The sequence below is a fragment of the Pinus tabuliformis genome, chromosome Q (genome assembly GCF_031772625.1).
Source record: "Pinus tabuliformis cultivar Carrire ecotype Pingquan chromosome Q, CPIR1, whole genome shotgun sequence".
NCBI lineage: Eukaryota > Viridiplantae > Streptophyta > Pinopsida > Pinales > Pinaceae > Pinus > Pinus tabuliformis.
In genome coordinates this window covers 1040091012-1040103024 of record NC_142296.1, presented here as the reverse complement: position 1 = coordinate 1040103024, position 12013 = coordinate 1040091012, and the positions used below count along the sequence as shown (strand labels likewise).

Below are 12013 nucleotides of genomic sequence, written 5' to 3'. Positions count from 1 at the left end.
ACAGTTTGCTTGAGATAGGTTTCATTTTTACAAAAGCTTGAAACAAAGAGAAAATTGTGGTTGAGAAGGTTACCATGCCCCCAACATGACCTACAGAGGCTAGTGGCTTAATTCTAGCATGGTGATTAGAGACGCATGCCCCCCAAACCTTATGGAGGGATATTTGTTTCATTTTTTAACAAGCTTGACATAGGAAAGAAAATATGCTCCTAACACCTTGATCATGGATGCCAAGAAGAAAAAGCTCTAGAAGGAATACATGTCAAGGGACACACCTTAATCATGGCTTCCAAGAGGTATACATCGGACAAAAGAACAAATCTATGGAAGGACAACACATCAAGGGACTCAATAGGGGTAGGAATATCAGGTTCTAATGTCCCCATTGAAAGGTTCACCATGTCAACTACCAAGTCTAAGTCAAAAGAAGTCGAGCATACAGTGAGAGGCTCTCTTTCATTGGTAAGTGAAGGAGTGGGATAGGTTGCCACATAATTAGCCTTTGGTGGGGTAGATACCACTTGCACATAGGGAAGTTTCAGGGAGGTTAGATGGTTGGTAGGACCAACAAATGAAAGTTGGTCAACAATCATAATGTTTCCATTATGAGGGAAAGACATCATGTGAAAGAGTGTGGACATGATAACTTTCATGGCATAGACATAATCTCATCCAAGGAGCAAATTAAAATCCAAGGGACATTGGACTAGCATAACATCAATACAAATATTTTTTCCTTCTAAGGCAATGGGAAACTAAGGAAGGATCCCTAAAGTTTCATTGGCTCTTCTGTTAAAAGCCAAGATAATTTTCATAACTCACACAAGTTGAGGTGAACCCAAATCTTGTCAAGTGATTGAGGAGAGAATACTAACGAAAGCACCTTCATCTATAATAGTGTGATGCATGTTCTTATCACAAGCTTTCACAATGATTTGGAAAGGGATGTAAGAAGGGAGACAAAGCCCTACCAGTCTATTCCAATTAAAAGAAATGACCTTAGTACTTGGAGGGGGTTCCATAGAAATGGGTGAAATTCCCCATTGTGTAGTGGAATTTGAATCAACAAGAAGAACCTAAGTGATATTAACTTTACTTTGTAAATGGAGAGTGGGATCGACCAATGAGCAAATTGGATTGACCACTTCATCAACCAATGGTTGATCAACCTGAGTGATATAGGTTTCACTCTTTAAGGGGAGAGTGGGATTGACCGAACATGGAATCAGGTCGATCACTTCATCAATTGACTGTAGGTTAGGAGAAAGTTTATGGTAACCAGTTAGAAGTTGTTGTTGAGAAACAGTATGGTTTTTCCAATAAATTTGACTCTTCATCCATATGAGGGAAAATGAGAGTTTGATGACTCCCTTCACATAAGCTACAAGGAAACCTGACTTTACCCTTTTCCCTGCAACCTTATAATCACATGTTGATGGAACAAAAATAAGTTGATGAGAACCTTTGGACCGCACTTTTAAGACGTTACAAATACCAGGACAATCAATTAGAGGGTGGTCACCCTTACAAAGCTTGCAAGGGAATTTTAGCTTGCGATGTATGATGGAGGGTTCCTCAAAATTATCAACACTCACAACAGTGGTTTGTTGGTTGTCCCCTTTTTCATCTTGCTTCTTCTTCTTCTTCCTTTTCTTCTTCTTCTTAGTCTCCTGGTTACTAGCATTAAGAATTTCACTAGGCAAAGAAGAAGACATGGTGGGTGAAGAAGGTAAAGGGTCAACATGACGTTGGTATTGTTTAGGGGGAGAACACGGTTGAGGTGAAGTAGCTTGGGTATTTGGGACCAATGAAGTTGAAAAAACCATACCAGTAAACCTATCATGAATTTGGGAAGGGACAACGTAGCCAAGTAAGGAGAGCCAATATTTCCAAAGCAAGAAAAAGGACTAGGATCCCTGTTAAAAAGGGTTCCTTGATTGGAAAATTATGAAATCGATGTCATCATATTCAACCTAAGGTATACTAAGTGGTAAAAACAAATAACACACGCTAATAAATCTAAGGAAGAAAACCGCACAAACAAATATAATAAACTTTTCATAGTGAATCACTAGTTTGTGATGAAATACAACATCACAAAGATCAATATGAAAAGTGGTTGAGATAGAGTGAGTGGAACCAGTTACACTAGAAACCTGCTTAATGGTCACAACTCGGTGCAAGTAACTTCACATATAGAAAATCACCCTCCAAGAAGGCCCAAGTGAGTATAGCCAATGTCTACTCTAGGTATAGCAAGGACTTCCCCCTCGTCGTCACCTTAGGTAATAGCCCTAATATTATGTTCACTAAGGTTACCATGTATAATAACTTGGCATGGGGGTAGTTGTAAGTTGGGTATACACACAAGGGCAAAGTAACACAGCTCAATCCCCTTGGAAGATACCTAAAAACTAGGTAGTCCTTTCAAGTGATCCAAGTAAGTACCTTTCAACACCATTTGTAATACATACACACTAATGCTACTATAATCAATGAAGCAAGGTCGATTAATTCAATGGGTCTGATATGACCTCGTGTTTGACTCCGGTATAATAGGATCTTCCCAAAGAAAAAATTTAGAAAATAGATTTCTACTCCCTATCACAAGATACTAGTGTTTTTTTCCAGCTTTGGATCATTTATTTTCACACCTAATCCAAAGCCCTACACTTAAACTAACATAGATATAGCTACCATAGAAATATAAAAATGTCTGATTAATTTTATTAAGCATTGATTTTAAGTTGATGTTTACTCAAGAGGGTCCACGGAGATGAAATCAATGATACTATGAATTGACTCCAAATCTAATGCAACGAATATGAAAATGTAAGCTTTATCAATTTGATGAATACTAACTATAGTAAGGAGTGAGAGGTTTCAAGAACATAAATAAGTGTAACATTCAAAGCAAGAAGCATGAACCACTTTTTTAATGCAAATCAAAGAAACCGCGGGATACACGATTCTTAATTTTTTTTAAATGCAACTTACTTTGCTTAAAAATGCAACCTAAAAAATACTTCACCCATGAATCAATAGACAAGATTTTACTTTTTGAAAAGCAAATATTCTGTGGAAAGGAATAAGATATCTTTTCAAAAAACACCCCAACAAAAAAATCATTGACAAAGTAATTCCAATGCAGAAGAAGAGTGTAAATACTTCAATTAGCAAATAAAAACTAATTACATCAAACCTAAATGAAAATGGAAACTTTTCACGATCAAAATTATTTTCCACAATAAGCTAGCATACAAAACAAAAAAAAAAAAGTTTGAGTTATAGCAAACTGGTAACTGACCCAGAAACCAAAAAAATCTTTAAATCGAAGATCAAACAGAGAAAGAATTAAAGAAATTTATATTTTTCTTCAACCGTCGTAGGTCAAAAGTACACACCAGTGTGATAGCCACAGTTGTTAAGAAGAAAAGAGTGATGGAATCACACTATCTCTCGTAATAAGGTGCAATGGGTGCAAAAACTCAGAAAAGAAAAAATTAAAAAAGTTCGAAAGATCTCACAAATTTTGGTTTTCAAAATTAATAAGGATTGTCCAGAGACTCGAAACAAAATTTAACTTTTCTCTGAAAACAAGGAAAAATGAGGAACAACTCATTCCCCAACAGAGTCACTAATTTGTTAGGCGGACAAACCTTATCCTGTGGACGGGACAAATCTCCCTAGACTTGGGAACCAAGTCTAGAAACAAACGAACAAACACATAAAACTTTCTCTAGGTTCATCAATATTAAATTATAGATGCAATCAAAGGAATGAATAATCCATACCATTTTTATCGAAATGTTTGATGATGATCCTCGTTATTGTTGGACATAGCTTTCAATATCATCTTTGGTGCTCTGAATTAAGACTTGCAGAATATGCCAACAAACAAATAATCAAAGCACATGATTTATAAATAATTCAATATAACCCATACAAGTGATCAAGGAATTTTGTACCAAACATTATAACAATGGACAATGATTGTGAGAAAGAAATATAGTTTGTATTAAATTGAATAAAATGAGAATTACAACCAAGCCTTGATGTTGAAAGCCTCCTTCCAATGATCCTCAATCCAAACCTTACGATTAAAAAGTCTCCAATGGATATTCAAACAACATGTAAGTATAGCTCAAGAGTTAGGAATGGAAACCCAGTTCTCCTTGAGTGCATTGAACTTATAGGGAAAGAGTAGAAGTTGAGGTCCATTAAGGAAGGGGTGAGATCCATAATGGATGGAATGAGATCCATAATGGAAGGAATGAGATCTAGGATAGGAGGAACTCGAGCCCAATCTCCACCGCAGTAGGATAGGAGGAATGAGATCAGTGGTATCAGAGCGGTCTTCTTTTTCTCTGTTTTTCTTTGCATGTCCCCAACGAGGTCGGGATATAAGGAGTTCGGGCTTGAACTGGTCGAACATGTGCAAGACCAGCCTCGCAAATCTCAATGGCCTCCCATGGCAGATGAAAAGAAAGATGAGGGGGCAGGAGATCCTATCAAAATCTTTCTTGAAGAAGCCCTCGAGCGACAAAGGAACACAAAAAATTACAGAGATAACCATAAACACAAAGATGCAGTGGAAATAATACTTCATTTAATTAATGTAAAATACTGAGATATTCTAACAAACAGAAAATGGAAATAAACAACTAGGGTGATGGCAGCTTATCTCTGATAAGAGATGTGGCGGCTACATGCCTCTAAACTATGTTACAATGAGGCTTGAAGGCCTATTTATTGTTGAGAAACAATGGAAAACCCTAAACATCCAAAAACTTAACCCTAGAAGATGAAACGCCAAATTATGGGCCCTGTTTGGGTAAATTGGTACATTAACTTCCCGGGGTCGTAACTTTGGCATACGATCTCTGTTTGACGCGTACAATATCTCGTTAGAAAGATCTATCCGAGAACTACAACTTTGGGATGAGCAACATCAGTCCATGGACCGATGTTGCTCCCAGTTTTTCCAAAAAATGTCATTTAGGGCCCCAAAACGGCTCTAGAAGTTCAGGACCCGAAAAACTGCTAAAAATAGTAAATTGTGCTACGATTAAGGAAACTAAAAAGCTGAAAGAAACAATGGTGGGGGTCCAAGTGGACTTGGTCGGTGGCCACCAATATCCACATGGATCATAACACAAGTGAGTTTCGGGCCAAGCAGTCACTGGTAGTTGAGCTAAAGGTTTTAGAATCATATGCATGTTTTGACTTTGAGTCAGAACCTGACAAGGGGAATGACAAAGGGAAGTAGATTATCGATGCGGAGCCCAACGCCACCATTGCCACCATGAAGATCTAGAAGGAGGAACCCGAAGATCCAGAGGAGGAGGAGCGTATCTTCCACTCCCAGATGTGGGTAAAGGGATCCCCGCTACAGTTCATTGTCGACAGCGGGAGCCAAAAGAACCTCATTTCAGCAGAGGTCATGAAGCAGCTGGGCTTAACGACCACATCACATCCACAACCGTACACCATTGGGTGGCTTCACCAAGGACGGGATCTTCGCGTGAGCTAGCAATGTTACCTTCCATACAACATCAAGCCCTTCACGGATGAGGTATTGTGTGACATTGCTCCCCTTGAAGTTTGTGATGTATTATTAGGTCAACAATACTTGTGGAAGCGACATGCTGTGTATGAATCAAGGCCCCATGTTGTTATTATTACTTTGGGAAATAAGTTGTACAGGATACCGGAGATAGCACCGCATACCGCCATCTCTTTGGTTACTGCAAAACAATGCAGTAAGCTCATTTCCAAAACCGGGAAATTTGTTTTCCTGATGATACGTCCTCAAGGAAAGAAGAAGACAGTGGCCATGACCTCGAGACAAGGCCCCTCTGCACGACAAATACAGATGGACAAGGTCGTGGAGGAGTACAAGGACATCTTCACCTCCCCCGCAGGGGTTCCTCTGCACTGTCAGGTCAAGCAGTCCATCGATTTGACCCCAGGTGCACCGCTGCCCAATGGACCAATCTATCGGTGCTTCGTTCTAGAGAACGAAGAAATCAAGAGGAAGATTCAGGAGCTTCTGCAGAAAGGTCACATCCATCCGAGTTCATCGCGCTGTGGGAGCCCGATCGTGTTGGTGCAGAAGAAGGATGGGACTTGGAGACTTTGTATTGACTATCGGGTGCTGAACAAGATCATTGTCCATAATAGGTACTCGATCCCACAGATTGATGAACTCCTGGACGAACTGAAGGGGGAAAAATATTTCAGCAAGATCGATTTGAAGTTGGGATATCACCAGGTACCAATCGAACTCTCTGATGTGTGGAAGACTGCCTTCAAAGCCAAGAAGGGCCTTTTCGAATGGTTGGTTATGCCTTTCGGATTGATGAATGCTCTTACAAACTTCATGAGGCTAATGGATGACATCTTGCGGCCATTCACCAACTCATTTGTAGTGGTATACTTGGAGGACATCCTTATCTTCAGCCAGAGTTGGGAAGAGCACCTCCACCACATTCGACAGGTTCTCCAAACACTGCGGCAACACAAGTTATGTGTCAATTTGGAGAAATGCACTTTCGGCATGACCCAGGTTCAGTATCTGGGATACATCATTAATGAACAGGGGGTGCCTGTGGATCCAGCCAAGATCCAAGTCATTTGGGATTGGCCCTCTCCAACCATTCTAATAGAGCTCCGCAATTTTCTAGGTCTTGCCAACTTCTACCGCAGGTTCATGTTGGGATTTTCTCATATCACTTGGCCCTTGAGTCAAGTCACTAAGGGAGTAGCGAAAGCAAAATTAATTTGGTCTAAATCTCAACAGAAGGCATTCACATAGTTGAAAGATCACCTATGCTCAACACCAGTGCTCGCATTGCCAGACTTGCAATAACCATTTGAGGTCGAGACAGATGCCTCTGACTATGCTATTGGGGTGGTCTTTACTCAACACGGGCATCCAGTGGCATATCACAGTGAGACACTTTCAGACATAGTCCAAAAGTATCCCACTTATGAAAAAGAGATGTATTCCATTGTGCAGGCCTGCCGACAATGGAAACATTACATTTTGGGGAAGGAAACAGTCATCCACACAGACCACCAACCCTTGCAGTTCATAAAAACCCAAGGGAAATTGTAGAATGATTGCCATCAAAAGTGGTCCACATACCTGCAACAGTTCCATTTGAATATCAAGTATAATAAGGGCAACACCAATAGTGTTGTAAATTGCCTCAGTCAACCATCGATCATGGTGTTAACTACCATGCTCAACTCTTGTGGGCACGAGACTTCTGATTGGCCACTTCTCTACAAAAGCGACCCAGAATTCAGCCACACATACCAAACACTTTGGAGGGTCATCATGTTCCAGATTTTCACCTCCAGGATGCCCTGTTATGCCACCTGGGTCACCTTTATGTTCCTTCAAGCGAGTGTGCCAAGATGATTTGGTAAGCACACTACAGTTGGGTTTCTGTGCATTTCAGGGTCGAGAAAATGGTGGTAGTACTACAGAAGTATTTCTATTGGCCGAATCTTCGGCAGGATGTCAGGAAGTACATTAGAGCATGCACTGCCTGTGCCATTGCTAAACCCACCATCAAGAAGCAAGGCCTCTATACCCCGCTGCCTACCCCTGGTCGACCTTGGGAATCCATCTCCATGGATTACATGTCAAACCTTCCTTCCAATAAGCATGGAAATGACTGTGTTTTTGTGGTCGTCAATAGGTTCTCGTAGATGGCCATTATGGCGACCTGCAAGAAGAATATCACAGTCGAAGCCACTGCTAAACTCTTCTTTGAACGAGTGTGGGTACACTTTGGGATCCCACAGTCTATCATCTTAGATCAGGATGGCAAGTTCCTCAGTACATTTTGGTCCAGTCTCTGGGCTATGCTGGACACCAAACTCATTAAACTCACAGCCTTCCAACCTCAAACTGATGGCCAGACAAAGGTTGTCAACAGGATGATCGTACACATTTTGCGCATGTATAACTCAAAGCATCCACGCACATGGGACGAGAGCCTCCCCTATGTTCAACATAGCTACAACTGGGCTCTCCACAGCTCGACTAGCCACAACCCTTTTCAGGTGGGCTTGGGATTCCAGCCACTATGTCCCATTGATGTGGCCATGCCATTTGCATCTACTGACATAGATTCGGCTCATGTCCATTCTGAAACATATAAGGCAAACGGCTTCATTGAGCACATCCAACATATTCTCCAACAGATCCATGACATTTTGGAGAAATCAAATGCCAAGTACAAGAAACGACATGATCAACATCGGGTGCCACACAAGTTTCAGGTGGGTGACAAAGTCTGGTTGCATTTGCAAAAGGAATGCCTTACCGGAGCCTATCAGAAACTCAAACCACTTCGATATGGTCCTTACACCATTACCAAGGCTGTGGGAGACAATGCATTTGAGCTCAGCATTCCCCCATTCCTTGGCCTGCACCCAGTGTTCAATGTGGGCTGCCTTCGGCCATACTTTCCACCATTACTAGACACATCCGACATTACAGAACAGCTCACACCCACATAGTAAAATCCAGATTGCATGGAACAAGCTGCAACTGATCAGATCATAGACACACAGACAAAGCACAATCACCAGCATAATATCCAACTATATCGAGTTGTTAAAGTAGGCCAACTCCTTCACCAGGGTAAGTGGCTCACCAGGGACCAAGTTCAACAGAAGTTTCCTCATCTCATGGAGGAACTCAACGCAATGGGAACCATTGCTTCCTAAGGGGGGAGGAATGATCCAGGTGGATATTGGTGGACACCCACCAAGTCCACTTGGACCCCCACCATTGTTTCTTTCAACTTTTCAGTTTCCTTAATTGTAGCACAATTTACTATTTTTAGCATTTTTTTAGGTCCTAAACTTCTGGAGTTGTTTTGAGGCCCTAAACGACGTTTTTTGGGAAAATTGGGAGAAACATGGGTCAATGGACCGTTGTTTCTCTTCCCAAAGTTGTAGTTCTCGGATAGATATTTCTAACAAGATATTGTACGCATCAAATAGAGATCATATGCCAAAGTTACAAACCCGGGAAGTTGATGTACCAATTTACCCAAACAGGGCCCACAGTTTGGCGTTTCATCTTCTAGGGTTAGGTTTTTGGATGTTTAGGGTTTTCCATTGTTTCTCAACAATAAATAGGCCTTCTAGCCTCATTGTAACACAATTCAGAGGCATGTAGCTGCCACATCTCTTCTCAGGGATAAGCTACCATCGCCCTAGCTGTTTATTTCCATTTTCTGTTTGTAAGAATATCTCAGTATTTTACATTAATGAAATGAAGTATTATTTCTGCTGCATCTTTGTGTTTATGGTTATCTTTGTAATTTGTTGTGTTCTTGTTTAAATCGGGATCAAGTTTATCCTTCTATGTTCATCAATTATAGAGAAGCATTGGGAGACCATGTTCCACTTGATGGGGTGTTTCTGAAGAAGGGATTGAAAATTTTATGTTTCATTTCTACCACCAATAGGATGGATAGCACGTGGAATAATGATATGAGGGAGTTTAATCGAAAGAGATGGTTTAAATCAGATGGGCTTGTTCACATAATCCAAATCTCTTCTGCTAATTCCACTTCAATGATCTTCCACAATTTTTTATTAAGGAAAAGCAAAAGGAAAATGGAATACAACATAGAAGTGTGTTGTTTTGGTAGTGTTTATTATAGCATGGAGGTTGATGTATATATCCTCATAGCAAAATTATGGAATACAATTCTAATTTTATCAGTCTATGTAAAAATAAAATATTTTTCCATTGTAAATTTCTTCTAATTTTCATTATAAGATACCATTCTAAAATATAATAGCCTACTTTATGCCACTATCCTTTAGTACTATCTTCCCGCGCACCACTGCTACCTCTGTGAGCGCCCCCCTACGACCCCTCCTTACAACCATGGCTTCAGAGGGAGGCTCTGAGCCTTCCTCCTCCCTCCCTCCCTCCCTCCTAGCCTTTAAGCAGCTGGTGGGCGACTGCAGCAAGCACCCAATTTTAGCTTCCCAGTAGAAGTTCATCAAGAAGATGGAAGCAATCCCGATCATCGCTCTTCCAGCTGAAGAACCCTATCGTGTTGCCCTGAATATCGCAGAAAGAGGACTCATCGGCCAATTCACTGGGTTATGGCCATCACCAAGAGCCATCGAATCGTGGGTGCAACGCAACTGGAGACCGCTGGTTTCAGAAGGAATAAAATGCCACTTCGTCAGTAAGGGTTATTTCATTTTCATTTTTGAATGCATTGAAGATAGGAACCTCATCTTTAGAAACGGGCCATACTTCATGGGTCCCCAGGGTCTGTACCTGAACAAATGGACACCAGACTTTGATCCAGCCCAAGATGTGCCCTCGACTGTCCCTGTCTGGGTGCGCCTCCCTCATTTACCCTTGCACTGTTGGAGTCCGAAGACTTTAGAAACCATCGGAAACACCCTTGGAAAATACATTGACAGAGCAGACAGGAAGGGACAATACTCCTGTGCCAGAATTTGTGTCGAGGTTGATCTGGAAGTTGGGCTTCCAAAAGCCATAAAACTAACAGTGGCAAAATGGTCTCATGTGCAAGAACTGGATTACGAGCAACTGCCTTTCAAGTGCAAGCATTGCCATGGATACGGGCACTTTGCAAGAAACTGTAAAAGGAAAATTGAGGAAGAAGCAAAGAAAATGAAAGGAGACTAATGGACAACAGTGCAGAAGACGACCTCATCAAAGCAGCACAGTAAACCGAGAGGGAAAGGGGCTCAAGCAGGACCCATTGTGCCATCCATAGAGCTACAACTGGAAGGGGAAGTACCCCCTAGAATAGGTCTTCCCTCAAATTCCTTTGCAGCTCTCAACACATAGGACGAATCCCCTATTATAGCAAGTGACGCAGAACATCAAGCCAATCCCCCATTAATCGAGGAAGGAAACGCAAGGGTTTCCCCTGCCCAAACCAACTCCCTAGAAAGAGGCGCTTTGCCATCCTCTTATGCAGACATGATAAGAAAGAATCCCTCAGAACTGACAGGCTCATCGGAAGAGGAGACATTTGAAAGGCCCTCGAAGTGGGCAGGGAGGAAATTCCTCAAGGAAGGAAGAGAGGAAGAAGCAGAGAGGCAAAAAATGCAAGGAAGTCAATCCACTCTAGAAATGTCCATAAGTCGAAATATCAGTGCCGACCACCAAAGGGAGGCCTCTCCTCCACCACCCCAAATAAATGATGCGTATAGTCTCTTGGAACTGTAGAGGCTTGGGGAAACCCATGAAGGCTGCAGCTGTTAAAGATCTCATGAAAATAGAAACCCTAGAGATCCTCATGCTTCAAGAGACAAAAATTGAAGGGGAAGCCCTTCTAGAGTTAAGAAGAACAAACTGGAAGACCAAAGCTGGGATGGCCGTAAGTGCAAGGGGAACCTTAGGGGGACTTGCCACGGTCTGGATGGAGGAATTGTTCCAGCTAGAGAATTCCTTCAAGACTCAACATTGGATTTACACCAAGCTTCGACATAAAGCAAGTAAGCTCACTTTCACAATGTTTAGTCTTTATGTTCCTATTCTTTACCTTGAGAAAAAAGAGTGTTGGCAAACACTTCTCGATTTTGTAGACAACTATTCTTCCATGAACATTGTAATAGCATGAGATCTAAACATCCTTCTTCACCCAAAAGAAAAAAGAGGGGGTAACAATAGCAGAGATCCATTGCTACCCCTTGTGGAGGACATAATTCAGCAATGGGATCTTCATGATCTTAAACCCAAGAAGGGGAGATACACTTGGACCAACAACAGAACAGGGGCAACACACATCTCAGCCCGACTCGACAGATTCCTAGTGCAGAGCACTCTTTTGATGGATAAGAGAATAGTATCATCGAGAATCCTACCAAAGCTCACCTCGGACCATAAACCCATCCTCTTACAACTGGATGAGGAAGAAAACCTGGGGCCTATACCGTTCCGCTTCAGCCCTTTGTGGATAGAGTAGGAAGGGTTTATGGAAGT

At 41.6% G+C, this 12013-nt stretch overlaps 1 protein-coding gene across 1 annotated transcript; it reads left to right on the top strand.

Annotated features, from left to right (window-relative positions):
• Positions 1–10051: 10051 nt before the first annotated feature.
• Positions 10052–10708, top strand: LOC149223048 (uncharacterized). Its single transcript, XM_089387769.1, has one exon. It carries the CDS (start codon positions 10052–10054, stop codon positions 10706–10708), a length of 657 nt encoding a protein of 218 aa, XP_089243895.1.
• Positions 10709–12013: the final 1305 nt, after the last annotated feature.